The 25,387-nt window shown below is 52.7% G+C and overlaps 2 protein-coding genes across 2 annotated transcripts; both read left to right on the plus strand.

Moving 5' to 3' along the window:
• The first annotated feature begins 34 nt into the window (after positions 1-34).
• On the plus strand, positions 35-19,595 carry KLHDC3 (kelch domain containing 3). The gene is made up of 11 exons (XM_066546153.1): positions 35-142; positions 6,283-6,509; positions 8,741-8,917; positions 11,076-11,191; positions 12,529-12,600; positions 12,828-13,041; positions 13,311-13,397; positions 14,676-14,784; positions 18,230-18,303; positions 18,665-18,743; positions 18,957-19,595. Exons 2-11 carry the CDS (start codon positions 6,356-6,358, stop codon positions 19,021-19,023), a joined length of 1,149 nt encoding a protein of 382 aa, XP_066402250.1. The 5' UTR covers positions 35-142; positions 6,283-6,355; the 3' UTR covers positions 19,024-19,595.
• Positions 19,596-21,642: 2,047 nt separating this feature from the next.
• On the plus strand, positions 21,643-24,527 carry LOC136555253 (neuronal PAS domain-containing protein 4-like). Its single transcript, XM_066547860.1, has 8 exons — positions 21,643-22,284; positions 22,383-22,519; positions 22,705-22,810; positions 22,952-23,198; positions 23,333-23,442; positions 23,859-23,994; positions 24,137-24,413; positions 24,522-24,527. Exons 1-8 carry the CDS (start codon positions 22,236-22,238, stop codon positions 24,525-24,527), a joined length of 1,068 nt encoding a protein of 355 aa, XP_066403957.1. The 5' UTR covers positions 21,643-22,235.
• The last annotated feature ends 860 nt before the right edge of the window (positions 24,528-25,387 follow it).

Below are 25,387 nucleotides of genomic sequence, written 5' to 3' on the forward strand. Positions count from 1 at the left end.
GGCCTGTCGGGGCAGCGCCGCTCGGGCGGGGGGGGGGGGGGTGCTCGCGGACCCGGGCGGGGCCACGCCGCACTACAAGTCCCAGGGAGCGGCGGGAGCTCCTGTCGGAGCGGGGCTGTCGGAGCTCCTTGTACGGGCACAGGTACGGGGCTGGGGCCGGAGCCGGGGCCGCAGGGGCGGGGGAGCCGGCGGGGCCATGCCGGGGCTGGGGGAGGCCGGTAGGCCCCGCCGAGCCCCTCCGTGAGGGCCGGGGGCGTGGGGCCGCCGCCCTGCCCGGGTGCCCTCGACCGGGCCCGCTGGCGGCAGGTGGGGGCGCGGGCGGCACGGAGGGGCTCGGGAGGGGAGCGGCGGCCAACGGTGCTGGAGCATGTCCAGAGTTGGGCAGAGGAGCTGCTGAAGGGTCCGGAGAGTGAGTCCTGTGAGGAGCGGCTGAGAGAGGTGAGGGTGCTCAGCCTGCAGGAAAGGAAGCTCAGGGGAGACCCTGTCGCTCTCTACAGCTGCCTGAAAGGAGATTGTCGCCAGGTGGGGGCCGGTCTCTTCTCCCAGGTAACAACTGACAGGCAGGTCAGGAGAAATAGCTTCAAGCTGCACCAGGGAAGGCTTAGATTGGATATTAGGAAAAAATCCGTCACGAAATTGGTAGTCTGGCGTTGGAACAGGCTACCCAGGGAAAGGGTCGAATCACCATTCCTGGAAGTGTTAAAAAAAATTGTAAATGTGGCACTTTCAGGACATGGGTTAGTGGTGGGCCTGGCCGTGTTGGGTTAATGGCTGGGATCTGTGATCTTGGAGGTCTTCTCCATCCTTAAAGCCTTCTGTGACCCCACACATCCCTATCCTCCCTGACAGGTCTGTGTTAGGGAGCCTGCCCTTCTGCCCTGGCATGACCTCTGCTGTGCCTTCTCTCTCCATCCTGTGGGCTTGTGTGGTTTCAGACCATTTGTTCTCTCACCCAGTCGTGGCTGGTGTGGGGCTGCATGCCAGTCCCATGTGCCAGGCAGAGGGAAGGGAAGGCTGGCACCTGTGGGCACCACTCTGCCTGGGGATCAGTGTCAGTGCAACAGAGAGGCAGAGGAACAAACTGATGTAGCCCTGTGTAAAGCTGTCAGCTCGGCTTTCCTGAGCCTGCTTCCCAACCCAAGGGCTGCCCTTGGCCTGGGGGACACAGCTTGACGGGCTGAGACAAATTCCTGATGGGGAAGTCAAGCAATGTCTCCAAAGCTTAGGCACACTCCATAGAGAAGCTGGGGTTTGGGAAGCAAGGTGAAGAATAGAAGCCAGCTGAGTAGGTGCAGAATCTCAGTAGGCTTTAGGCAAAAATAAGTCCAAATATTAGGCAAAAGTAAGTGAGCAAAATATTTGGTGAAAAATAAGGAGATGGTGAGGCTGGCTGTAGGGATACCACTGGGATAAATTTGTGCCTGAGCAGTTTGGTCTGTGGTTCCCATGGCTAACGTGAGCTTCCAGAGCAGGCTCAGTGCACGAGCTCGAGGGCTGTTCTAGCACCATCTAATTTACTGGGGCTGGAATTGCATTGTGAGTATTTGAGCTGTTGAATGTGCAAGCTTGCAGTTTCACACTGCCTTAGCACAAATGCTCCAAGCATTAGATAAATGTCAAGCACAAGTGAAGAAAGCGGGTTGTTCTCATGTTATCTCTAACAGTATGTTGGATGTGCTTGAAATAGAACAGTCTATATGGACTGCTGTGAACTGGCTGGGCTATTTTAAGGGTTACTAAACCTTGTGGCTGTTGTCTTTTGGGAGACAGGACTGAGGCAGCCACACGGTAGGATTTGCTCTCTGGAGCAGCTCTGCAGGGTAGGCTGCTCTTCTTGGGGTACTGCTGTAATTCTGGGGGTGGCAGAATGAGTCCTGGAAAATCCAGGCCGCTGGGTTTCTCCCCTTTGCTTTGGGAATTGGATGCAGCAAGGCTAATCTGAGCAGGTTTTAGAAATGGCTCTAGGTTTCCTTCTGTGTGCATAGAGGAGTGAGAGAGCCCAAGGAGCTCCCTTTGAGCAAAGTGAATCCAAGGATATATGGGTTTGCTTTAAGATCATCACCTGGCTACTGTACTTGGAGATGCTCAGTAGCTTTCTATGTTGAATGAAGTATTTTCATACCTAATTGTAGGGTTTGAAAATACTAAGCTTAAAGCCAATAGAACAAACGAGTGAAAAACCTGACTAAAACCAATTTTGGGGTTTTTTTTGTTGTTGTTTTGGGGATTTTTTTCTATCTGTGCCTGACAGTGCTAAAGTCAGCACAACAGTTTTGGAAGATATGCTAGTGAGAGATTATTGAGTGATATTTGTGTTGATCTCAGGTGTCCATATGCTGTGTTGTTAGGCTCTTGTTAGGTGTAAGCTGGAGCAGTTGGGAGGAAGGTTGTTGCAGGCAATGAGTGCATCTTGAGGCAACAGCACAACCAGAGATAGGGGAGTGCTTTCTGTAGGTGCTGTATTGGAAGAATGCAGAGGTGAATTAAATCTGATTGTTCCCTGGCTTAGCAGTGAAATGTTCCAGGTGCTTTGTGGCAGAGGAACAGCACACTGCTGTTCTCACTTAATTTCCAGCATCACCAACATCAGGTACTTCACCAGTAAGTGAAGCATGTCCTCATTTTTAGAAATGCTGTTATTCCATAATGACAGGACCTACCAGGGGTTTCAACATTTCTCTGCATCCTCTGTGCTTTACTGTATCTCTGGCTAGATCATGGCAGACCAGGGAAATGGGGGGTTGTGAAGATTGCATGGTTGGAAGTAAGAGATCTGTTCGTTTTTGGAGAGTGAAAGTGAGGATCTAAGGTGAGTCAGTGGAAGCAAGGGTGGCTTGAACAGAAGCTGTGATTCTGTGTGCCTCATCCTGCAGTGCCCTCCCAGTTCTCTACTACAATTTGCCTCTATTTTATTTGCCAATATTTTTGTGTTGTATAGCCTACATCACTGTTGCTGGTGTCCTATATGAGAAACCACAGAATGTACTTTGCATAATCTAATATTGTGCAATTGGGGGAAATTGTTAGTAAATTGTTTCTTATCAATTTTGCTTTTTTCCCCTCTCTCCTTGGCTGTGTCCTCTGTGATCTGTAAAGAAATCTAAGCTGTAGCTTAATGTCAAGTGCTGCACTTCTCCTACTAAGAAATCCTCATAGGAATGAGACTGAAAAGTGGTTTATTTATGACCTCATTTATGTCATAAAAATTAGCATTGGAAATCAAACTTGAATGGAATTCAACAGTGTCCATAGTTGTAGGACAGAAAATACAGTTTTTCCTCAAAATATGTGTCTAACTCTTATTTGCAGATAGTGCACAGAGGGGGCTCAGAGGAGGAAAATGCTTTGGGACAGAAGATGAGTCTAAAGAAACGATTGTAAATAAGGCAGGCAAGGAGAATCTGAAGCTGGACATGGAAAGCATGGAGTGGAGCAGGGGAGGCATCCTCAGGAGACAGGGCTGTGCAGGGAGGAGGGGAGGCCAGGCCTGTGTGTGGCTGAAAAGGGGCAAACAAATGCCTGGTGATGGCAGGAAAATGTGATAGGGTTGTGGCCAGTGGCAGAAGAGGAAGATGGGAGTTTGCACGGATGCTTTTGTTACAGTGTAGAGAAGAGCTCTTGGGTTTGAAAAATCCCTGACAGCTTGTTAAACCCTGTGTTTTCCCATGACCTGTAAAGATTACTTCACACTTCTGGTCATTCTGTCTTGGTGAAGTGTTCAGATGAGTGTTTGCTTTTCTTGGCTCTGAGGAGGGGCAGCAGGAGGCTGTGCTGGCAGAGCTCTGTGTTTGCTCTAAAGGGGTATCCCTGGACAGAGCCAAGGCAAAGCACAGCCAACTTCCATCCCATTGCCCTCACCACCACTCCAGACCCGCCAGTCACCTGGAAAGCTGGTGACTCATTTGGGGAAAACCTTTCCCAGTAATTGTAGGAAACAGCATTTCAACATTGTTGCTTCAACCTCAGCATCTTTCTGGCAGTGCCAGGGATTGGGTCTGGAGCTGCTGTTTCTCAGTGGACCAGGTTTAACCTCTTGGGCTGAGCTGCCTTCTGGTGGGAATAGCAGAACTGCTGGGGCAGGGTAGCCAGCTCCTGTGGCAGTGACAGGACCAACATCCTTGCTCCTGGCTCAAGGGAAGTCCCAAGGGTGAGGAAGAGTGTTCCCAGCCTTTCTGACAAAAAAAGGCAGGGGCCTTGGTGCAATGCCTGCCAGCTGTGCTCCTCTACTTCAGTAGGAATCAAGCAGAGAACTTGGAAATAAGATTCATCCTCTTGGTCCTCCTCAATTGGGCTCAGTCTGAAGGGTGTTGAAAATATTGATGGTGGTGATAAAGACCAGTTAAGCTCCTTAAGGAGTATTTTACAGAATCACTTAAACAAGAAGAGATTATGAGGAAAATATTGGTTAGATTTTTCAGGAATAACTTGTGACTGAGGCAGGAAACAGATTTAGATATGTGAAGCCTTCAAAATAGCTTGGAAGGTGCCTTTGGTGGGTTCCATGGAAACTCATCTGTTCTGTAGCTTTGCAGAAGACTTATGCAAGAGTGCTGCCTGGCTTAAAAAAAAAAAAGGTGCTTAAGGAAAAAAACCTGTTAGATCTGAAATTGAAGCATGGCCTGTGGAAGATGGGGGCTGTTCCTGGGCCCTGCTGGAGCAAAGCTTGCTGCAATTTTGTGTGTTACTGACTGCAGTTTAGGTTAGGGTGGTTGCTGCAGGAACAGGCAGGTTTGCAGGAGAGACTCCTGTTGCAATAAGGCTGCAGGGTGGTCTCTGTTTGGGCTTTGCACGTGTCCTGCCACTGTAATGTTCACCTACAGAGCATGAAAACATCTCAAAGAAGCAATAACTTTAAAAAGAAGCTACTCAAATTTTAATGACATTTGAGAGTTCTGGAATGAGGTGAGTGGTTACTGAGTGGTTTTGAGCTGTCTATGGAGTCAGTGGATGAAACTGGAAGCCTAAGCTCTGCTTCATGCCAGGAGCTCCCTGTTGGTGGCATCTCTTATTCTCCCTGCAGGAGGGGATAAAATGTGAGTGTGTGGGTGTGCTGGGCACTGGGGTGGTCAGGCTGCTGATGGTCCTCCTTGTGAGCAGTGATCCCACTTGGCTGAAGGGCTGGGGGTGGCCAACTGGAGCAGAGCAGCACAGCACTGCCCCTCTTGCTGCCCTCCAGCTATTTCAGAAACCTGAAACAGGAGTGAAGTCCTCCTTGCCAAAATTCACTACTTTCCAAAATGAAATGGGGCAGAGCATAGGAATTTCATGTGTAGGAATTTAGTCCTTGTTCAAAGGCATCCCCAAATTCCTTTGGATTCTGCAAAGGCTGAAACTGATTGTGAGATGGGAGCATGCTGACTGAACCTTTCAATAACCTAGAAACAATAAATAAAATATGACAATTTTATTTGTGCTGTCTGAAACACTGACATCTCTTCTAATGGCTGTTTTCAGCTAGGAGAAAACTGTTAAAAATCAAACTGGCCTGCTGTTTCAGAAGCACCTGGGCAGGACTCTCCTCTAGGTTCTTAGATCCAAAGGAGAATCTCTGCAAGAATCAGCTGTGGTGACTTCTCTAAGATATGATGTTCTAAGATATGATATTCTCTAAGCCATCTGTTTGAGGAAAGAAGGATATCAGTTGCTTAACAAGATGTGATGCTACAGGATTTTCATAGTTATGCCTGGGTTTGCTGTGGGAGGGAAAGACCTTTTCTGAGCATTACCAAAGAGCTTTCTACCTAGAGATTTGGGGGTTTCTGCTCTCTTGTGTCTAATTAGCTTGAACCCTAGTGCTCAAATCATTGAGTCCAAATGCTAATGTTGTCACCCACCCCTATAACGGGAAGTTGGTTGCTTTATGTAGGGGTGGTTCTTTGGAGTTTTTTTTGTTGGGTGTTTTGTTTTTAATCCTTTCCTCTGCTGTTTCTCAGAACTGATCCAAAGAGCACGCTCTTCCCTCTGGGTTTGTTCTTTTCACCTTCACCGTTGGCTCTCGCTGTGTGTTTTCATTCATGCAGACAAATGGCTCTGACACGAACGTGACGCGTGCGTGCCCAAGCCGAAGGTGTTTGGCTGGGGCTGCCTGTGCAGCCACCCTGAGGGGTTTTGTGTTCAAGGGCACCTCTGCTTGCTCCTCTGAGCCCTGCTCTGCGTCCCCTTCCCAAGAGGAACGTTTCCAGCTGGGAGGCAGGTGAAATGAGGGCACATGAAGGTAACCTTTGCAGCAGGCGTTCAGGGAAGGATGGATGTTGTTATTTTGGCCTTGTGTCTGTGTTGCAGACCTTGCAGTTGCCTCGGAAGCATGTGGCTGTGGCACTGGGGGCCCTGAAGACCGCCTGGCTTGCGGGGAGGAATGCTCCGGTGGGCAGTGCACTTGGAAGGGGGGCCACGGAGGGTGAACCACGCGGCCGTGGCTGTGGGCCACAAGGTCTATTCCTTCGGTGGCTACTGCTCTGGAGAGGACTATGAGACCCTGCGGCAGATCGACGTCCACGTGTTCAACGCAGGTAAACGTGTCCTCGTGGGGCACAAAGGGCTTGGCTTGCTGGGCTCAGTTATTGCTTTTCTTGCCTGCTGGTGCCTGACATGTTATATCCTGTGACGTGCTGTCTGACTCTTAAATTTCCAGAAAATGTTATCAGAGTAGGTAGGAGCCTCTTTCTTTGTGCAGCCTTGTGTTTTCAGCTTGAGGGGCAGGGCTAGAAGAGGGGCTGTAGTTTATGTGACTGCTAGGATAAGGACTCACTGAAGTAGTCACATAGCCAATGGTTTGGTTTGTCCTTGTTCTCTTCAAACACAAAGTCAGCCAGGTGCAAAGAGGTGATATTGAGCTGGCTCAGGTCCCCCCTCATGGCAGCATGTCCATGTTCAGCTGCCCATAGTGTGGAAGGAGCATGGTGTGAGCCAGTGCACTCACTAAAGATTCCAGGTGTAGACATCTGAGCTGGTTCCCTCTGGGGGCAGCTGACAACTGGTGCCAGCATGATGGAGTCAGTAGGGGCATGTGGCTAGGAGGGAGGCCTTCCCTTTTTGGTAACAGCTATCGTGCAGATTCACAGCATAGCTTAGAAAAGCATCTGCAACTGGAGCCATTTGTGTAGGGTAACCAGTACCTGTCATGAGGCTGAGTTGGAGCCATGGTTGTGCTGGCACAGGCTGTATTTCTTGATTGAGTGCTCCTTGAACTAAAGAGGTTACTGAGCTGGTCCCTTAAGCATTTCCCTGTAATTAGGCAGGTGATTAAAAAACTGCACAGATGCTTGGGTGGCTCCAGCTAAACAGAGCCAAGAACAGAGAACCAATGACCAATTTTGGAGACTGGACAGTGTGCTGAATGCTCTGTGAGCACCCACATGTAGACAAACCTAGTTTGTCTGTAAGATGCAGTGAATTCACTCCTTTAAGACTGATGTGCAGCAGGGATAAAAGCATTGGTTACAGAGGGCTGCCAAGGTGACCTGCTCTCAGTGTAGAGGGGGTGTAGCTCAGGATCCTGTGAACAGTGACATTCACCTCTGTCCAGAGGGACTGGGCTTTTATACTCAACAGAGCTGAATGTTGTAGAACGTGCCAAGTAGAGCAGCAATCTTCTGGGGAAGCATAGTGACTGTGCCCAAAGGAATGCTCTTGTGTTGTCTTTCCCTCTTACCACTCCCAAGTATTAAAGTGTCAGAATGCTGCAGCCACCACATGGGAAGTGACAGTGGCTTCCCAAGCCCTTGCTCAGCTAGCATTGTCAGGTGGCAGTGCTAAAGCCAAGATACCAGCTTTTGAATGAGTCTTCCAAAGATGAAAACTATGTTTTAGGTAGGAAGCATCCAGTCTAGCTTGACTTTAGCATTGGATGTGCTTCCTCAGTGCCCTTTCTGCCTGCCCACCTTTTGAGATGACTGACTTTTCCCTTTCCCTATGTTAGTATTTCAGAGGAGCTGCAGACTGTTTTCTGCTAAATTTTGTATCAGCTCTATGTAGAAAACAAACCTGGAGGCTGTGTGTGGTAGAAGGAGGGTGACTGGGGCTGTTGTGTAATGGCTGTGTAACACTTGCTGTGGCTCTTGCACTGTCATTAAACCCTGTAATACCTGTTGACTGTTCTGGCTGCTGCTGGACATGACACACAGGAAGGGGAACCTGTAATCCCAAGGAACTCCTATTAGTAATGTGAGGTTAGCAGGGAGAACTTGAATACAGATGGGGTAAAGGAGGCAGAGGGCCACCTCATCTATAGCTTGGAAACCAAAATAAAAGCAAACAAACCCAGTTCCTACAAAACTGCTGGGTTGTTTTGCTTAAACTGTGCTTCTGCAAGTCCAAGTGATGCCTTCAGGTGTTCCCTTGCATTTTACTGCAGTGAGTTATTCCTGTGCTGCCCATTCTTCCAGCTTTGAGTCTCTTCAGCAATCTCACTAGCTTGAAGCAGTGTCTGCATTCACGGTCACCTCTGTACTTCTTCATTTTTCTTTCCCTATTTGTTTGTGTGTGTGCTGTGTCTTTCACTCACAGTCTAGGATGAGCCAGAGTGGAAACCTTCTCAATGAATTGTTGTAGAACAGAGCCTGTTTTTGTCTTCTGTATTTCTTAACTAGCCACTACTCGAGGTCAGACACAGCTTTCTCTTGTTTACTCAACTGCTTCTGCACCTTGTCACGGGGTAAAAAGCACCACCCAGGATGGGTTATGAACTGTGAGCAATTCAGCAGGCTTAGCATTTGACATGGGCTCAAACTTGTGTTTCCAGTGTCTCTGCGCTGGATCAAGTTGCCTCCAGTGTGGACAAACAGCCGAGACCACGTGAGGGAGGTGCCCTACATGAGGTATGGACACTCAGCAGTGCTCATCGACGACACCGTCTACATTTGGGGCGGCCGCAACGACACGGAGGGAGCCTGCAACGTGCTCTATGCTTTCGATGTCAGTAAGTTGCAGCTTCTCACTGCTCCTTGGCACAGCTGTTCTTGATCAGACCTCCTCTCTGCCCCCCAGTCTGCTCCCCAGCTTGTTTTCTTGTCCCTCGGTGACAATCTGGAGGAAATGGTGTCACTGTCTGTTCCAGCAGTGTTGGAAGTAGAGTATGGTGGCCATTGTGCTTACATCTCTGTAAAAGCCTTTGGGCAGAGATTGCTGATCTTTTCTGATAATGAAAATGGTTTTAATTTTTCTATCAGCTTTGTGTGCTCTCTCTGATAGTAGCTATAACTGAAGTGTTCTCTCTATGTGATATAGTATTCCTTAATTGTGGCAAGAAGGGGCTGGGCTCTTGATGATTGTGGTTCCTCTCCAGTGTGGTCCTTCTTTCTGAAGGTGTGAAGGAGAGTGAGGAACAAAGCACAGGAGTAGTCCAGGAGAGGGTGGTAAAATCACGGGAGACATGAGTCAAGTTAGATAAACCTGAAAAACAAACTCCTTGAGCCTTTTGGTTGGCTTCTCCATAGCACTGCTGGAGCACCTCTGGAGGAAAGGCACCATCAGGAACTGCATGGACACAAGTGTCCAGAAAGAAAAGGAGTATATCTGGATTCTGGATGCAAGTCCATCTAAATACTGGCCAGTAACTGTCTTGCTGAACTTGCAAGGAAACTGCTTGCTCTGGTGCTTGGTCCATGGATCTCTTCTTTACCAGGAAATATCTTACAGCTTATGGCACAGGGTTTCCCCCTTCCTTCCCCTGACACATGCAGCTGAGAAGCCACCAGTAAAGCTCTGCCTACACAGAGGTTTTGTAGTGGGACCTGCCTAGTCTCCCTGGCAGCTCCAGTGCTTTAGCATTAAGTGAAAATTAACAGAAAGTCCTGCTCCAAACCCTCTGCAGCTGTCTGTACACACAGGCCTGCCATTCCTGGAAAGTAAGGCTGGCAGTCACAGTCCCATGTCTGCAGTGTAAGTTCCACTGCAGGAGTCACATCAGGCTAAATAAAGTCTTGTCTGAGTGCAGTTTTGTCCCTGCAGTGTTAAGCAGATCACAACTTGAGGTTTTTTCCATCTCTAGTTTAACGTGCTGCAATTGGGTGAGCTTTTGCTGATACAGTGTGACTGAGTTTGGAAGCAGCCCCAGGGAGAAAAGGAACTCGATAGCCCTGAGCTCTCACTAGAGACTCCCCAGGGATTCTGCTGACCTTGCAAGACCCTTTGTGTGGTGCCAGCTGGAGCATAGGTGGACACTTGTGTCCGCAGGCCAAGTTCAGGGAAGTCATCCTCGTGCTTTGGCTCCATGGCTCTCTGAAATAAGCACTGGTTTTGGCAGCCAAGGGCTGTTAGGGAGGGTGGGGGAATGTCTCCTGCAACCTCGGGGCTTATCTGTGCCTCTGGGAGCTCTTGGGGCAGGTGCCTGTTAGCGCTTGGCACCGAGTCCTGGCTTGGCTCTGTGCTGCCCTGGCATGGAGAGCAGCTCTGCCTGGATTTAAGTCATCTTCTAAATCAAGCCAGCCCCTGGAGTGTGCAGGCTAAGGGGCTGAATCTGTTTGGTGCAGGCTCACAGGGAGCATTGTGAAGGGTGGAAAGTGAGCAAGAGGGGATGAGAATGTAACAAGTGGAGCAGATAAGACAGGGAGAGCTGCACTGCAGAGGTGGAGATATGCACAACAGTTAACATGGAAAACTTGTGATTAAGTGATTTGTATCTGGGTTTGAGAGCTGTTTTTCCTCAGTCATGCTCAGTTACTGAGCGTCTCCACGCCTTGAGGTCAGTTGTGCCACTTAGCATTATTGCTTCATTGTAATAGAAAGCGTGAGTGGAGAGTTGATAAGTGACTCACAAGTACACTCTGCAAGAGATTCTGTAAAAGTAACATTGTTCAAGCCCTGCTGTACTACTCACACTTAAAATGTGAGCTCTTTGTCAGGTCTGGCACTCAGTGGCCCTGCCAAGAGGCTGAGGCTTCTGCCACTGTGTCCCTCTGTGGGGGCTCAGGCAGGTAGCCTTGCCCAAAGAAGCTTGCAGCCTCTCTGGCAGAGCAGGTGCTGTGTGAGAAAGCAAGAATTATTTTTGCCTTAGAAATTTAAGAACAGTAGTAATAGAACTATCCCACCCCAACTCCTACTGTGCTTTCTCAGCATTGCCTCTTGTTTTGTTTCAGACACACACAAATGGTTCACACCAAAGGTGTCTGGAATGGTCCCAGGGGCAAGGGATGGGCACTCAGCTTGTGTCCTGGCAAAGAGCATGTTTATCTTTGGAGGCTATGAACAGCTGGTGAGTAGTCTCTGTAACTGTTAATTGGTGAGCCCTTGGGAAAGAGGGTGTTGATACCCAGGACACTGATAGAGGCAGGACACGGGGGTGTGTTTGTATTCCAAGTCACTGTCATTTTGTAACTTAGCAAAGTTATGGCATTAGTACCCAGGTTACGCTAATTGCTTTGTGGAGAAGATGGTTGGAAAACAAGTCCAAAAAAGTGTTGGATTTCTTTTAAATTTCACAAAACATATTTACCACAAAGAGGTAAAAATTTAATTTTTTTTCTGGCTCATTTCTCAGCCAAATGTAGATATTCAAATGTGGATACACAGCATTTTTAATAAGTATATATTGATCTAGATTTATTTTAATTTGGCTCAGAAGTGAGCCAGAAAAATCACTTTGTGCAGTGTTGCTGTGAGGTTTTGTCCTAGTCTGGTGTATGTTCCCTGCAGTCTCCACCTGCTCTGACATCTTGTTGATCCCTTTCAGCAAACATTTGGTTGCCTTCCCATTAGGAATACCTTGAGCCAAAGTTCATCCTGTAATAGCTGTCAGTGTACCTAATGCTCTTTTTAGCAAATCCTCATGATGTAATCTTAAAAAGTGGGTAAATAAAAATTATCACCAGATTCCAGAACAGATGTGCAAAGTCACATCTGTTTGTTTGGAAGAAAGTTGAGGCCCTGTTACAGAAGCCTCTGGGTTATTCCATTCCTTTTCTGAGGGTGGTAGCAGGCCAAATCCATTATATTGACTACAGCAGCAGGAGGGGTTCAGATGTCCCTTTTTTTTAACCAAGACCAAATAAACCTCTGGCTTGTCTTGCTGCTCTCTACCTTACCTGGAGGAGCAGGAGTCAACATTGTTTGTGTGAATGCAGTCTCCTCCAGGCAGCCAGCTGCAGATGGGTTTTGTGGGGCCTCAGAACCTGGAGTGTATTTGCTCCTGGATGTTCAGCTTCCCAGAAGTAATCTTGGCTTCTGCATCTCGTTAGGCAGCCTTAGAAGAGCCGCTCTGACTGTCCTGCTAATGCCTCTTTTATCTGCTGCTACACGGAGAGGAGGCAGGCTCCTGCCATGAATGTATTGTGTGCAGGACAGCCTTTGGGGGAGCAACTGAGCACCAAATAAATGGGAAAGCTGCAGGAAGAGACAGAACACCTTTGGGAAGAAACAGGCTTTGCTTTCCTCTTGTTAAGTGAGAAGTGCTGCCTGAGCAAGCACCTTGTTTCTTAGGAAGTACTGAATCCAAAGGGATGCTCCAGGTCTGCAGGGCAGCATCCTTTCTGGGGTTGGATGTGACCAGGCTTCTCAGTCCCTTTGTGACCAAGCTGCTTGTGTGTCTTCCAGGCTGACTGCTTTTCAAATGATATCCATAAACTGGACACCACAAACATGACATGGACCTTAATCTCTGCCAAGGTCAGTGTCTGTTTTTGCCTCTGGTTTGTGGAGGAAGTTTTGTATCTGCTATTCTCTGGGGTAGCTGCCCACACTTGTCTCACAACTTCTGGCTGATGTGGCTGGGATCTACAGGATGGGAAGTTCTCCAGGAGAAGGCAGCCACCCAACTTCCCCATCAAGATGTGTTATTTCCCTGGCTAATCTGCACTCTTTTTTTTGTCTTTATTTTCTACTCTGTCCTTCAGGGTACTCCAGCTCGCTGGAGAGACTTTCATTCAGCTACCATCATTGGAACAAAGATGTATGTGTTTGGTGGCAGAGCTGATCGGTTTGGGCCCTTTCACTCTAACAACGAGATCTACTGTAACCGAATTAAAGTGTTTGATACAGAAACCAACTCCTGGCTGGACTCCCCTCACACCCCTGTGCTCCCCGAGGGCAGGAGGAGCCATTCAGCCTGTGAGTAGGGTTCTGCTGAGGGTGGAGGGAAGTTTCTGCCTCTCTTAGAAGGGGTGTCTGCTCTGCTGGGTGGGGCTGTGGGTTAGAAAGGCTTGCATAAAGCCCAGTTTCTGTGGAAAGCTGCTGCCCACCAAAAAGCCTTGCACTCCACACTGCACGTGAAGGTGATGTAAGGAGAGGTGGACAGCCAGCACCACCTTGCTTTGTGTATGGTGTTGGGTCAGGGACCTGCTGGGTGGCTCTCTGATGTCTGTGCTTACTCCCTACAGTCAGCTACAACGGGGAACTGTATGTATTTGGTGGCTACAATGCACGCCTGAACAGACACTTCCATGACCTCTGGAAATTCAATCCAGGTATTTATGCTTTTAACTTGCTGCAGTGATAGTGCTCCAGGCCCTCAGGCATGTGAGTGCTCAGGGAAACATTCTGTCCAAGGAGTTCTGCTTGGGGGGGAATGGCTCTTGGCTTTTCTGACAGCAACTCGCTACTGTGCCTGTTCCTCCTCGGGATGTTTCCAGATCTCAGTTACAAAATAGAAGATGAGGTATTGCTGAAAGACATATTTCATTGGAAAAACTTTGTCTTGTTCTTAAATATGCAAAAGTACTGACAGAAGAGAAGATATGGGAAAGAAATATGTTTTAGGGAAGAGAGAGACTATAGCTGGAGAAACCATTCAACTTGAGCTGCAGGATCACCATCTCTTGGTACCAGCTCAAACTGTGCTGCAGAAGGGGTGGTTTTTCAGCTGGTACCCTGAATATCACTCAGCTGTGAGCTGCTTTGGGGTCCTCAGGCACGTTTCACTGTTCAGACTCATCTTGTTTGCTAATTGCTTTGCACAGTAAAGTTACCTGAGAGCAGCCAACCAGCTGCTCCCCAAGCTGATTGTGAGCTGGTGAGAGAGCTCCTGCAGGTTTCAGTCCTGTGCTTTGTCGCCCCCGAGCATCCTTGCCACAGAGAGCAGCAAGAACAAAGGCTGCTGTCTCCACCTGGTCCAGTTCTCCACGCCCTCCTCCCGCAGCCGCGCTATCCCAGCGGCTGATGCACCTCAGCCCGAGTGCTCTGCGATCGCAGCCTGCCAGCAGATGGAGCTGGTTCCTGCATCTTCCTCCTCCAAATCCCGACCGCAGCAGGCTCTGGGGAAGGGAGACTGCCTGTCTGTCCCTGCAGCTCTGCCCGCTACAGCTCCCTGTGATGTCGGACCCGCTGCCATGGCAGTCTGTGGGTCCTGGTGCTCAGGCTTTGCAAGTGAAAGGCCTTGATGAGGCCCTGAGCAACCTGGTTTAGTGCAAGGTGTCCCTGCCCATGGCAGGGGGTTGGGACAAAATGGTCTTTAAGGTCCCTTCCAAGCCAAACCATTCTATGATATGACCTGCAAATCCTGTCTCAGCAGGCAGAGCTCCAGGACTGCAACTGGCATCTCAGTGGCACTTCAGGAACAGCCTCATGGGAGTGCATGATTAGCCATTAATGAGGAGGTCAGGGGGGAGGCTGGATATTGGCTGGCTGATGTCTGTGGGGTAGTGGGCCTCTGCTTTTCCTGTGATCTGTTTAAATTCATAACCTGCTTATAGCTGGTCTTGGCCAGGCTCTTGTGACAAGCTGGTGCACTCTTTTCCTCCTGTTAGTTTCTCTTTCTTGGAGGAAGATTGAGCCCAAGGGGAAAGGGCCGTGTCCTCGGCGCCGGCAGTGCTGCTGCAGAGTGGGGGACAGAATCATCCTCTTTGGAGGTACCAGGTGAGTTGTGGGAGGTGGCTCCTCGAGAGGCTTTGCCAGTCCCTTCAGCACAGTGTCCCTTCACACTCTGACCCATCAGATGGACTTCAGAGGCACGTGGCAAGTGTCAGCCTATCTGACACATGTAGGTAATCCTGTACATCAGGGTCCCCTGAAAAAAGGCCATGGAAGAGATTGAAGGTGTCATGTAAGCTTGTGAAGCATCTGGTGACAAGCCATCTTGTACATGTAGAGACAGAAGGGTGTAACAGGCTGCTCAGGAGGGGCTGTGCAGTGCTCAAGCTTTCTGGTAAAGAGGTTGTGGGGATAAGAGAGGAGATCCTGCTGTCAGAAGGACACGTATCTCAGTCTGCTGTGCCAGAGCAGACCTCAAACTGACTTATCTTCACCTACATGCTGCCCTGCTTCTCCCACCAGAGCTTCTTTCTTCCATTGGCAAGTGTGGGTTCTGCTGCCAAGCTGCAGTGGGATGTCAGCTCAGCTGGGAGCTGTTTGAGGAGCCTACACACATGATAAGACAATGTTGCCTTCTGCGCCAGTGTTCCTTAGCAACGTTCCCATTCACAACAGGGACCTGGTGTTATGGATTTAGCTGTCAAACACTGCAAGTGATACTGTCAGGGTGCAGGGCAGCTGGATGTGGCCAAGAGCCTTAACAGCTGCTAAAAGAAAGGAAGTGGCCTATCACCAGGACACACTCTATGCTGTCTGGAGTGACAAATTGCAGCTCTGGAGCAGAGTCCTGCTTGCCAGTATCTACCTTGCAGAGACATCTTAAATGCTTTCAGCTCTCCACATGGTTGGGAAAGCTTTGGGGCTCTCTCTGGGATCTTGACAGTAGCTTTTTGGGGATGTTTCTGAAGCAAACTTGGGGCACAGAACCAAGAGTGACCTGACCGTACCAGTGTGTGATGGGGTGAAGGGGGAGTGTGCTTAGCTGTAGCATGTCCATGTGACTTTGAGGGAGTGCTCAGTGCAGGTGAGGTATGCAGAGGTGTTGAGTTTATCCAGTCTCCTCAAAAGATACTGGCTGCTGCTCAGTGCAGCAGAAGGTAGGGCTTGGTAGGGCTTTATGGGAGTTTTGGGTGGTCCCAGATGCCGTGCTGTGTGGATTTGTGTTGCAGCAGCAGCAGCTGAACTTTGATGTTAAGCCTTGGCACTCCTGGGAAATGCTAGCAAACCACAACAAATTTGACACCAGCTTTTTGGAGTTTGGTTCACCCTTGTCAGGCAATGCAGCAGTGCCTTGTCTTCTCCATGAACCACTTCAGAATTCAGCTTGTTTCTTAGGTCAGGCTCAACCCCAATGCAGGCACATTCATCAGCACTAGTGTGGGCTGGGAAGAGCTGCTGGCAGCCAGGAATGCAGCCTGCTTGAGCTGGAGGGAGGGTCTTGGGGAAGTGGGAGGTGGGGGTGGGCCGTGCTCGCTTCCTGTAACAGTTATCAGGTGTATTCTGGAGCTGCCTGGCGAGATAAGAAGTTTTCCAGGAAGTCGTTGTAATGGAGAACTCCCAGCGGTCTGCCTGCTGACCTGTGCTCCCCTGGCTGGGAAGGGGGAGGGGTTGGGGCTGTCCTGCAGGGATTCTCAGAGGATGAGCCGGCAGGCTCAGCTTTCTAGGGAACAGCACTGGGGGATGGGCAGCAAAACCCCTTTGTGTCTGCCTTTCCAGGATTCACACATCCTGCTGAAGGGGCACTTCTGCAGGCTGCTTGCTCCTATGGCATCCAAAAGCTTTGTTTCTTTGGTAGTCCCGGCCAGAGCTTGGTCTTTTTGCCCCAGCTGTGGTCCCTCACTGTGGCCAGGAGCAATCCCTCACTTGTGTCCCGTTTAAGGGACCAGGAAGCTTGGTGTTCCCATTAGCTGTGTCACAGTTGTGGCTCTGGTCTGGTTTCTTCCCAAGCCCACCAGCAGATTCAGCCCATTCAGTGTGCAGAGACCATCCACAAGGAAGAAGTGGGGGGAGAAGGAATGCTATGAAACAGTTCAGCTGAAGAGATGCTGATCCAGATTTGGCTTGAGACTGTGTGTTTTCCCTGACAAGGCTTAGGAATCCTGGCTCTAGTGAGAGAATAGGGGCTGTCACTGAGTGCAGGGTGAGTTGTTTTGCAGCTGGAATGAGCAGTTTTGCTGGGCTCTGGCTGGCAAAGGTGTGCCCTGCACGCTGCTGCCTGGGAATTGCAGGGGGTTGCCTGGTCTTGAACTCCAGGCTCACCCTGCTACTTTCCTTTTGCTGATTAAAGCCACAGACGTGGTGCCTGCTGGCTTTCCTTTGATAGATAAGGGATGGTCTGGGGTTTCCTGTGACGTGGATGTGAGATTAGATTGTGGTGTGGTAAGCACACGAGGTGGAGTTAAGGGGGCTCCTGCCTGTATCCGGGCAGATGGGTCCCATCAGCAACAGGTCTTCTGTGCCAGCAGTGAGCTGTGCTCTCAGTTTGGCCTGAGGTTGTGGGGACCTGGGGGAGCAGGTGCTGCCTCATGTCCCGTGAGTGTGAAGTTTAGTGGCCCATGGCTGGGGAAACAAGTGACACTGGGGCAAGGAGTCACTGCATGAGGTTGGTCCCAGCTAAGAGGTGAGGGCACACTAAGTTGGTTTGTCACAGACCAAAGCAGGACTTAAAACATTTTTCCTTCCTTTCAAATTCTCCAAACAACCATCAGCCAAGGGAGTATTTTCCCCTGTTTCAGCACAGGCTGATCTGTCTGTGCAGGGAGATGTAGTGTCCAGTCTCTCAGGTGGTTTGGTTGTTCCATCAAGACCTCTGTGGCAGGAAACCATAGGTGAGGCTGTCTGTTCACTAGAAATGCCTGGTGCTGTAGTTCCTCATCAGCATTCCTGGACCAACACCAAATGGGAGTATCAGCAAATTGGAATTGGTTTAAAATGACTGCTGCATTGCTCAGTGCTCAGCTACAGTCTTCTGAAATGCCATCCCCATTTTGGCACAATCACTCCAGCTGTGGCAGGAGTCCAAAGTGATTCCTCAGTCAGACTGAGAAATGTCTGTGCTTGCCCTGCCATGCAGATGTTTTCTAGCTGCTTTCTCTACACTCCTCTCACAGCATCTCAGTGGCCAAGCTGAACTAAATGCAGTAGATCTTAACTACATGAGAGCAGGAGTGATGGACAGGTGAGGTGAGGGGGAGGCTCATGGCTGGAATCATCATGGTCATCCATGAAAAGGAGGCAGATCTCCCATGCCCTGCAGAGGAAATAGTGTGGGTTTCTGCTCCCTGGCTCCTGTGCAGCTCTGCCTACTCTGCAAGGAGCTGAGAATGTGATGACTTTGAGTGCTCCTTGGGACTTCAGAGGGCCAGGAGGGATCACAGGGCCCCTGCCTGGGACAGGGAGGCCAGGGACACTCCTGGGCTTGCTCAGCCCTTGGTGAGCTGGTGTGTAAGAATTTTGGCACTGACTGACACGCTGTGCTTGGTTTCTGCAGCCCATCTCCGGAGGAGGGAATGGGTGATGAATTTGACCTGATGGATCACTCAGATCTCTACATCCTCGACTTCAGTACGTGAGCACTTCCTGCCCAGCTTGTACCTCTTACCACAAGGTGCCCTGTGAGCAGGCCCTGCTGTGAAGCACCTAATTGTGCTCTCTGTGGCTGTAGGTGCCATGTCCTGGAGCCAGACATCTGTGTCTGACCAGTGTGCTTGGCTCAAGGCAGAGCAGCCAGAGGTGCAGCCATGCTTTGTGCACTCCTGTATGCAAGACCTCATGTGGGAGCACCCCAGCCTGTCCCTGGTGTGCACTCTGTCTTGTCCCTGAGACAAGGCTCTGCCCTGTTTCCTGTGGCACTGACTGCATGATGCTGGGGCCTCCATGGTGTCCAGTCAAAGGCTGCTGTAGCTAAACTGCTTTCTTTTCCCAGGCCCCAGTCTGAAGACGCTGTGTAAGCTAGCAGTGATTCAGTACAGCCTGGACCAGTCCTGCCTTCCCCACGACATCAGGTATGGTGTGCCTTGCTGGGACCTCACCCTGGGTGCTCCCTGACCTTGGGCTGTTCCAGCCCTGGCTGAGGGCTGCCCAGGGCCCTGGGCACTGTGCACCTTTGTGGGCTGGGCTGGAGACTGTAGCTGAGGCTGACATGAAGCAAAGCTGCTCTAGCCCTGGACACTGTGTTTGTGCTTTCTCTCAGTGTGTATCCTCTTGGTGTGTTACAGATGGGAGCTCTCAGCCATGACAACGAACAGCACCATCAGCCGCCCCATTGTCTCCAACCAGGGCTGAAGAGAACTCGTCCTTCTACCACCCTGCCCTCACCCCTCCACATACTGACCTCTTGCTCCACTGCCTGCATGAATTTTTAGCCCTTTCAAGCAAGGAATGTGTGAGCTCGGTTTGTCTTGCCCTAGCTAGGCCTCCCTCTGCCCTTGTCACACTTTGGGCAGCACAAGTGGACAGGCAGAGCTGGCCACTGAGGGAAAAACTGTCTGGCCCCAGCAGCACAGCTGTGACCCCTCTCCTCACTGGTGGTTCTAGAGCTTCCTTTCCCTTTGCCTGTGGAACTGCAGCTGTGCTGTCCGGTGTCCAGCCACTTTCCAAGGGCCTGAATCAACTCTTACCACCAGCCATGGCCCTGGGGTTGATGTCAGGGTCAACCTGAACTGTTCCTGCATTGCCTCAAGAGAGCAGGAACCTCTACACCTGCTCCTGCCAGCACTGACAGCTTCCTGGCACTAAAGGGCAGGCCCCAGCTCCAAGCTGGCCCAGTGTGGGGGCCTGGGCCCAGCTGGACACTGCCCAGCTCCCATTGTAAAACAGCAACTGGGGGAAGTTTTATAAATGGTGAGGCAGACGTGGTTTCTGTGTGTCCTAGTAGATGAACTGGGGGAGAAAAGGCTTGAGAAGGGAGAGACTGAACCAGGTGCTTTTCCCTGAAGCTGCTGCAGGCCACTGGTGGCTTGTGGCAGCAGCAGGCAGTGGCTGATGTGAGCCACAGCCCTGCCTGGGATGGGGAAGGGAAGCTGGGCCCCCCCAGCAGCACTGCCATGGGGTACCTGCCTCCTGCCCAGAGCTGTGCTGTCCTGCAAGAGGACAGAAGGAAAATGCTGTATGTCTTCTGGGCTGCACTGCCTCAGGTAGGTGGGTGCTCTGGACCTTCCTGCTTCAGGGCTGGAGGTGGAGGGATGCCTGGGACAGCCTTCCTGGGTGGCACAGAGGGCTGTGCTGAAGCCCTTTCCCACCAGCGTGAGGTGTCCGATGTGAAGAGGAGCTCCAGTGGCAACTGTAGTGGGGCTAGAGCAGAGAAAGCTGAGGAAGCACTCAGGCCGTGTCCTGGGATGTAAAGTCACAGGGGCTGCTGAGATGGTGGTGGCTGCATGCCAGGAACCTGGGTGGCAGAGGGCCCAGGCTGTCTCCCCTGCTGCCCTGAAGGCTGGCACATGGCCAGGGATGAGTGCTCATCCAGCAGCACAAGGTTGCAGAGGTAGGTGCCTGGGCTCCTCAGCTTGCAGGAGGTGGCCAATGCAAGCACAATGGAGCAGACTGGAGTGATGTGAGAGCAGTGAAACCCCGTGGCAAGAGAACAGAAAGCCCCACAATGGTGACAAGAGCTTATTCTTCACACACTGGCAGCACCTTGCTGTGAAGGTGATGAGCATCGTTGGCCTGGAGGGAAACAGGGTGTGCTGTGACAGCACATCTGGCTGAGGGGGAGCAGCCCCAGCCTGGCCTCATTCTTTGTGGTCCTTGGCACCTGCAGGTTACCAAGAGCACTTAGGAGAACATTTCCCATGTGTTGTCCAGCAGCTCTAACTCCCTCCTTCTATCAGCTGCCTCAGCCACAGGCCCTCTCTCAAGCTGTGAAATAAATGGTGGAGTTTTTTTGCTGTGCACTAAAGCACCAGGCATACTCTCCTTGCAGGCTGCCAGGCACTCAGAAATGCCCCCTAACACCCAGAGTCCCTGTGCTGGGCTGTGGTGCTGAGCACAGAGGCCCTCAGTTCTGTCACTGGGAGGAATCTCAGTCTCTGGGGCAGCGAGTGGAGACAATCAGCCTCAGAAAGGCTCAGCACCCACTGCCAGCTGCCTCTAGGAGAGCAAACCTTTGTCGGGGACAAGTCTCCTCTGGGAAGGAAAGGGGCTCATCAGGGAGAGGGGTCACTAACACCCCTCTCCTGTTCAAGGGTTCTCTTGGGTTCAGGGGTGCTGTGGCTCTAACGTGCCTCTGCCAGGAACCTACTACAGGCCTGGGCATGGCACACTGCTCACCACCGTGGTCCTGGTGTCTCCACTTCTATTTTCTTATCAGCTCCTTCTCCCAGCACCCAGGTCAGTCATCAGTGATGCTGGAGAGCAGCTCCCAGTCAGGCAGACTTGACACAGGATGTTCTCTAGGGCTGGCAGGAGCTGGGCAGATGTGTGCCCCACAGGGAGATCCCTGCTGCCTTTGTCACTGCCCCCTCCTGAGCGGCAGGTTTGCTTTAAAGACCCTGGCTTCCTTTTATTACTTCCCCTCTCAAATTTCAACTGGTTGTAAGGGCTATTTTTAGCAGCCTGCCTTCTAAAAATAGCCCCGAGCTGTTTGGAGTTGCGTCACAAGAGGTAATTCTCGCCCGTGAGTGGCTTGGCCTCTGCACCCCAGGAGGCTACAAAAGGAGGCCAGGAGCAGCAGGGTCAGCAGGTTCAGCCACAGCCGGAGGCGAAGGAGGCTGCGGTTCCCTGCCAGCGGTTCCCTGCCAGCTCCAGCCATCCCAGCCCCGGCAGCATGACCATCTTCTGCAGCCACTGCCACCGGCCACTGCAGGCAGAGATGAGCTGCCTGCCCGCGAGGGCCAAGCAGGCGCCCAGCGCCCCGAGGCCGTTCAGGTGAGCTCTCTCCCACCTCCTGCCCTCCCTCAGGGCTGCGATGGCCTCCCAGAACCCCGGGGTAGCTGCTGTGCGCTCTGATGGCCCTTGCAAGGTGCTGACACCAGCCTGGAACAGCGGGACTGCCAGCTAGTGCATGGGGAGGAGGTATTTTAGGTGGTTTAGGAGGAAAGGTATATTGTACTGGGCTGGGGTGCACATTCCAGCACCGGATGTACTTTCCATCCTGGTGGGGAGGTTGTGTCACATGGGCTCCCCACCAAGGCACAGGTCATTGTCCAACCTGGTGCCCAGAAGGAGAGGCACCAGCCATACCAGCAGCGTGTGCCCCTGGGTAGGCTTGAGCACCTCTGCCTGTGCCCACAAGGTTTGCTCTCCTAGAGGCAGCAGCTGGCACGGGTGCTGAGCATCTCCACTCCATATGCCCGAGCTGGCAATTCTTCCCACAATGACAGGCAGGGAACGCTGTCCCTTGCCCTCCCTGGACACGTGTCCCAGATGGTTGGCTTTGCAGGTCAACCAAGAGCGCTTCCAAGGCTCGCCGAGACCAGATCAATGCAGAGCTGCAGGCGCTGCGCTCCCTGCTGCCCATCTCTGCACAGGAAAAGGAGCGGCTCTCCTACCTGCACACCATGGCTCTGGTGTGCCTCCGGCTGCGGGGGGCTCAGCTCTTCCCTCCAGGTACCCTCAGCACTGCTGTACTCCACACTCGCTTGGCTCTGTGTAGGGCACTGCCCCTGCCTCATCCAAGACAACCCTTCACCCTCATCCTCCTGCAGGCTTGGCTCCTCCTACGGGACCAGCCCTTGGCACAGAACTACTCTCCCTGCTCCCGGGGTTTCTGCTTGTGCTCTCAGCAGACAGCAAGCTGGTCTACATCTCAGAGAACGTGGCTCAGGTCCTGGGCCTCTCCGTGGTAAGGCCTGCTCACTGGTCATTTGCAGTCACCATCCCCATACCCATCCTGGTGCCTTCATTGCCTACACGGCACACTGCCCCAGCAGACACTGGGCTGTGGCTTCAGCAGGCTGTGCACCCACAATGGCAGCCAGGGCCCACTGAGACAGGCACAGTCTCTGAGGGCAGCCCTCTGTTTGTCAGGTGGAGCTGCTCGCCCAGGGGGACACGGTCTTTGACATCCTGGATGGGCGAGTGGGAGAGGATGTGCACAAGAAGCTCCTCCTTGCCCGGGAGGAGCCTGGCAGGGGTAAGGGAGGCCTCGGATGCCATCTCATGGATCTTGCCACTCTGCTCTGGCCCTTGGCAGTAGTTTGAGAGCAGGGCCAGCCCTGCTGGGAGCAGAGTGAGGGAGATCCTGACCCACTCTGAATGGTGTGTGTCCCTGCAGAAGTCACTTTTGTCAGCGAGATGCGCACATCCAAGGCCTTCCGGCTGCAGCATGGGGGCAATCGGGTCGTGGCAGTGTGCGGGCGCTTTGTGGCCCTGCGCTGGCCACCCTCCCCCTCCACCACAGCCTTCCTGGCTCTCTGCACACCCCTTGTGCAGTCGCCCACAGATGGCGAAGCTGCTTCCCAGGATGACATATTCCAGAGCATGCATCTACTGGACATGACCTTTATCGATGTCACGGAGAGGTGAGGGGTGCCTGCTCGCACCACAGCCCCAGCTGTACATCTCAGGCAGCAAGAATCATTTCCCTTCACCAAGCTTGTGTATGGGATGCAGGCTCCGTACAGCACTCAGTCCCCACTCCCCTTGTCTTCCCCAGTGTCACCTACCACCTCGGCTACCACCGGGAGGAGCTGGTCGGTCAGTCGTGGTACAGCCTCCTGCACCCTGAGGATGCTGAGCTGGCAGCTGCCCAGCACAGGGCCGTGGGTGAGTGTCACACCCAGGAATGTGCATAATGTCCCCTGGCTCCGTGGTCTGGTTATGCCCGAAACGTGGCTATCCACGACAGCAGCGACAAAGGGAATTCAGCCCTCCCTGTTGTGACTCCCTGCTCCAAAGGGATGAAGTGGGGAAGTGATTACATACCCCATACACTGTCTATAAGTATTTTCCAAGCTGGGGGTGGGCATCCTGCTTTGCCACAGTATACAGAAGAAGGACAAGCCCACCTGAGCCCCATCTCTTTGGGAGAGCAGGACTGCTATGGACCTGACTCTGCTCTGTGTTGCTTCTGTCCCGCTGGGGCCGGCGGCAGAGCCCATTGGGGCAGCCTGCGGGGCTCTCCCGGCACCCCGGGGCCGTGCCCTGCTGCCGGCTCACGCAGTCCCTTCCCTTGCCCGCAGCGCTGGGGGCCGGGGCCGGGCCGGCAGCGGGGACCGCCGTGCTGCGAGTGCTGCGCAGGGACCGCGCCTGGAGCTGGCTGCGCGTGTGGGCGCGGCGGGACGGCGGCTGCATCACCTGCACCTGCCGCTGCCTCAGGTGAGCGGGAACTCGGGGGGTGGGGGCTGCATCACCTGCCGCTGCCTCGGGTGAGCGGGAACTCGGGGGGTGGTTCTGCATCACCTGCACCTGGTGCTCAGCCAGGGTCCCCAGGCTGTCCCTTACCCCGTGTCTGCCGCAGGGAGGAGGAGGCAGCCCACCTGCGCGCCCGGCAGCCCCGCGCCGCCGCCCCGCCCGCGGGCCGGGATCTGGGCCGGCTGGCCGAGCAGCTCCGCGCCCTGGCCGACAGCCTCTCGCCGCCGGCCGCCGCCGTGCCCTGCCGCTGGCCTCGGCCCGAGGAAGCCGAGGACGATGCCTCTGTCTGCCTTGGAAACTCTCTGCTGCACCCTCCTGCCCAGTTCCTTCGGTTTCCCTTCGAGCAGAAAATAGGGTGCAGCATTCCAAGTGTGCTCCCACAGGTGTGGAGTGTTCAGGGATGCTGATACCCCTTGGTCTGCTGGCTGTACCTGTCCTAATGCAGGCCGCTGTGTGTAACCGCATTTCAGCCTGCTGGTCACTTCTGACAGCTGTAGCTGATCCAGCTGGAGGCCATGGCAAGCCTTCGTTCCGTACACTTGGTGCTCGCATTAGAAACTTAGTCTGGGCTGCGATAAATCCGCCACCAGGACGGCTCAGTCCAGCAGCGCAAAGGGATCCAGATCTTGCACTTAAAAACACTTATTGACTACTTAGCTGGATATCGCCAGGGCCTTTGTGTACGTGACCCATTCCGCAGAAAGGAAGGATTTTTTCTTAAAAAAAAAAAAAAAAAAAAAAAAAAAAAAAAAAGACAATAAACGCCGCTCCCCCACGTGACCGCTTCTGCTCCGCTTCCGGTTCCGCCGGTGCCGCGCGGGCCGTTCCGGGGGCGATGGGGCCGCGCCGTGAGGGGCCGGGATGGGGACGGGGACAGGGCCGGGGACGGGGACGAGTCGCCGCCGGCGTCGCCACAGAGAGCGAGGAAGAGGCGGCGGCGGAGCAGGCGCTCGGGAGGCTGGAGCCGGCGGAGGAGAGCTCTGGCTCCAGCGACGAGAGCGACGACGGCGGGAGCGTGGCGGGGGCTGGCGGGAAAGGTGAGGGGGCCCGGCGGGAGCGACTCCGGGAAAGGCGGCAGCCTCGGCTCCGGGCGCGGCTCCCGGCGCTCGTTTGGTGGGAAAGGAGCTGCCAAAGAGCTCGGTGCCCTCTGGTATCCCAGCTCCCGCCCAGCTGAGCAGCAGCAGGGTTGGGTGAGAGGTCCCTGGAACAAACTCGTGTAGGGGCCGCTTGTCCCCAGTGTCCTTCCCAGTGCGGGGAATCACAGAGCCATTAAATGGTTTGCTTGGAAGGGACCTTAAAGCTCACCCATTTAACTCCACCCGCCCTGCCGTGGCAGGGGCGCACCTCGCTCCATGCC

Source organism: Molothrus aeneus, chromosome 3 (genome assembly GCF_037042795.1).
Source record: "Molothrus aeneus isolate 106 chromosome 3, BPBGC_Maene_1.0, whole genome shotgun sequence".
In the NCBI taxonomy this organism is placed as follows: domain Eukaryota; kingdom Metazoa; phylum Chordata; class Aves; order Passeriformes; family Icteridae; genus Molothrus; species Molothrus aeneus.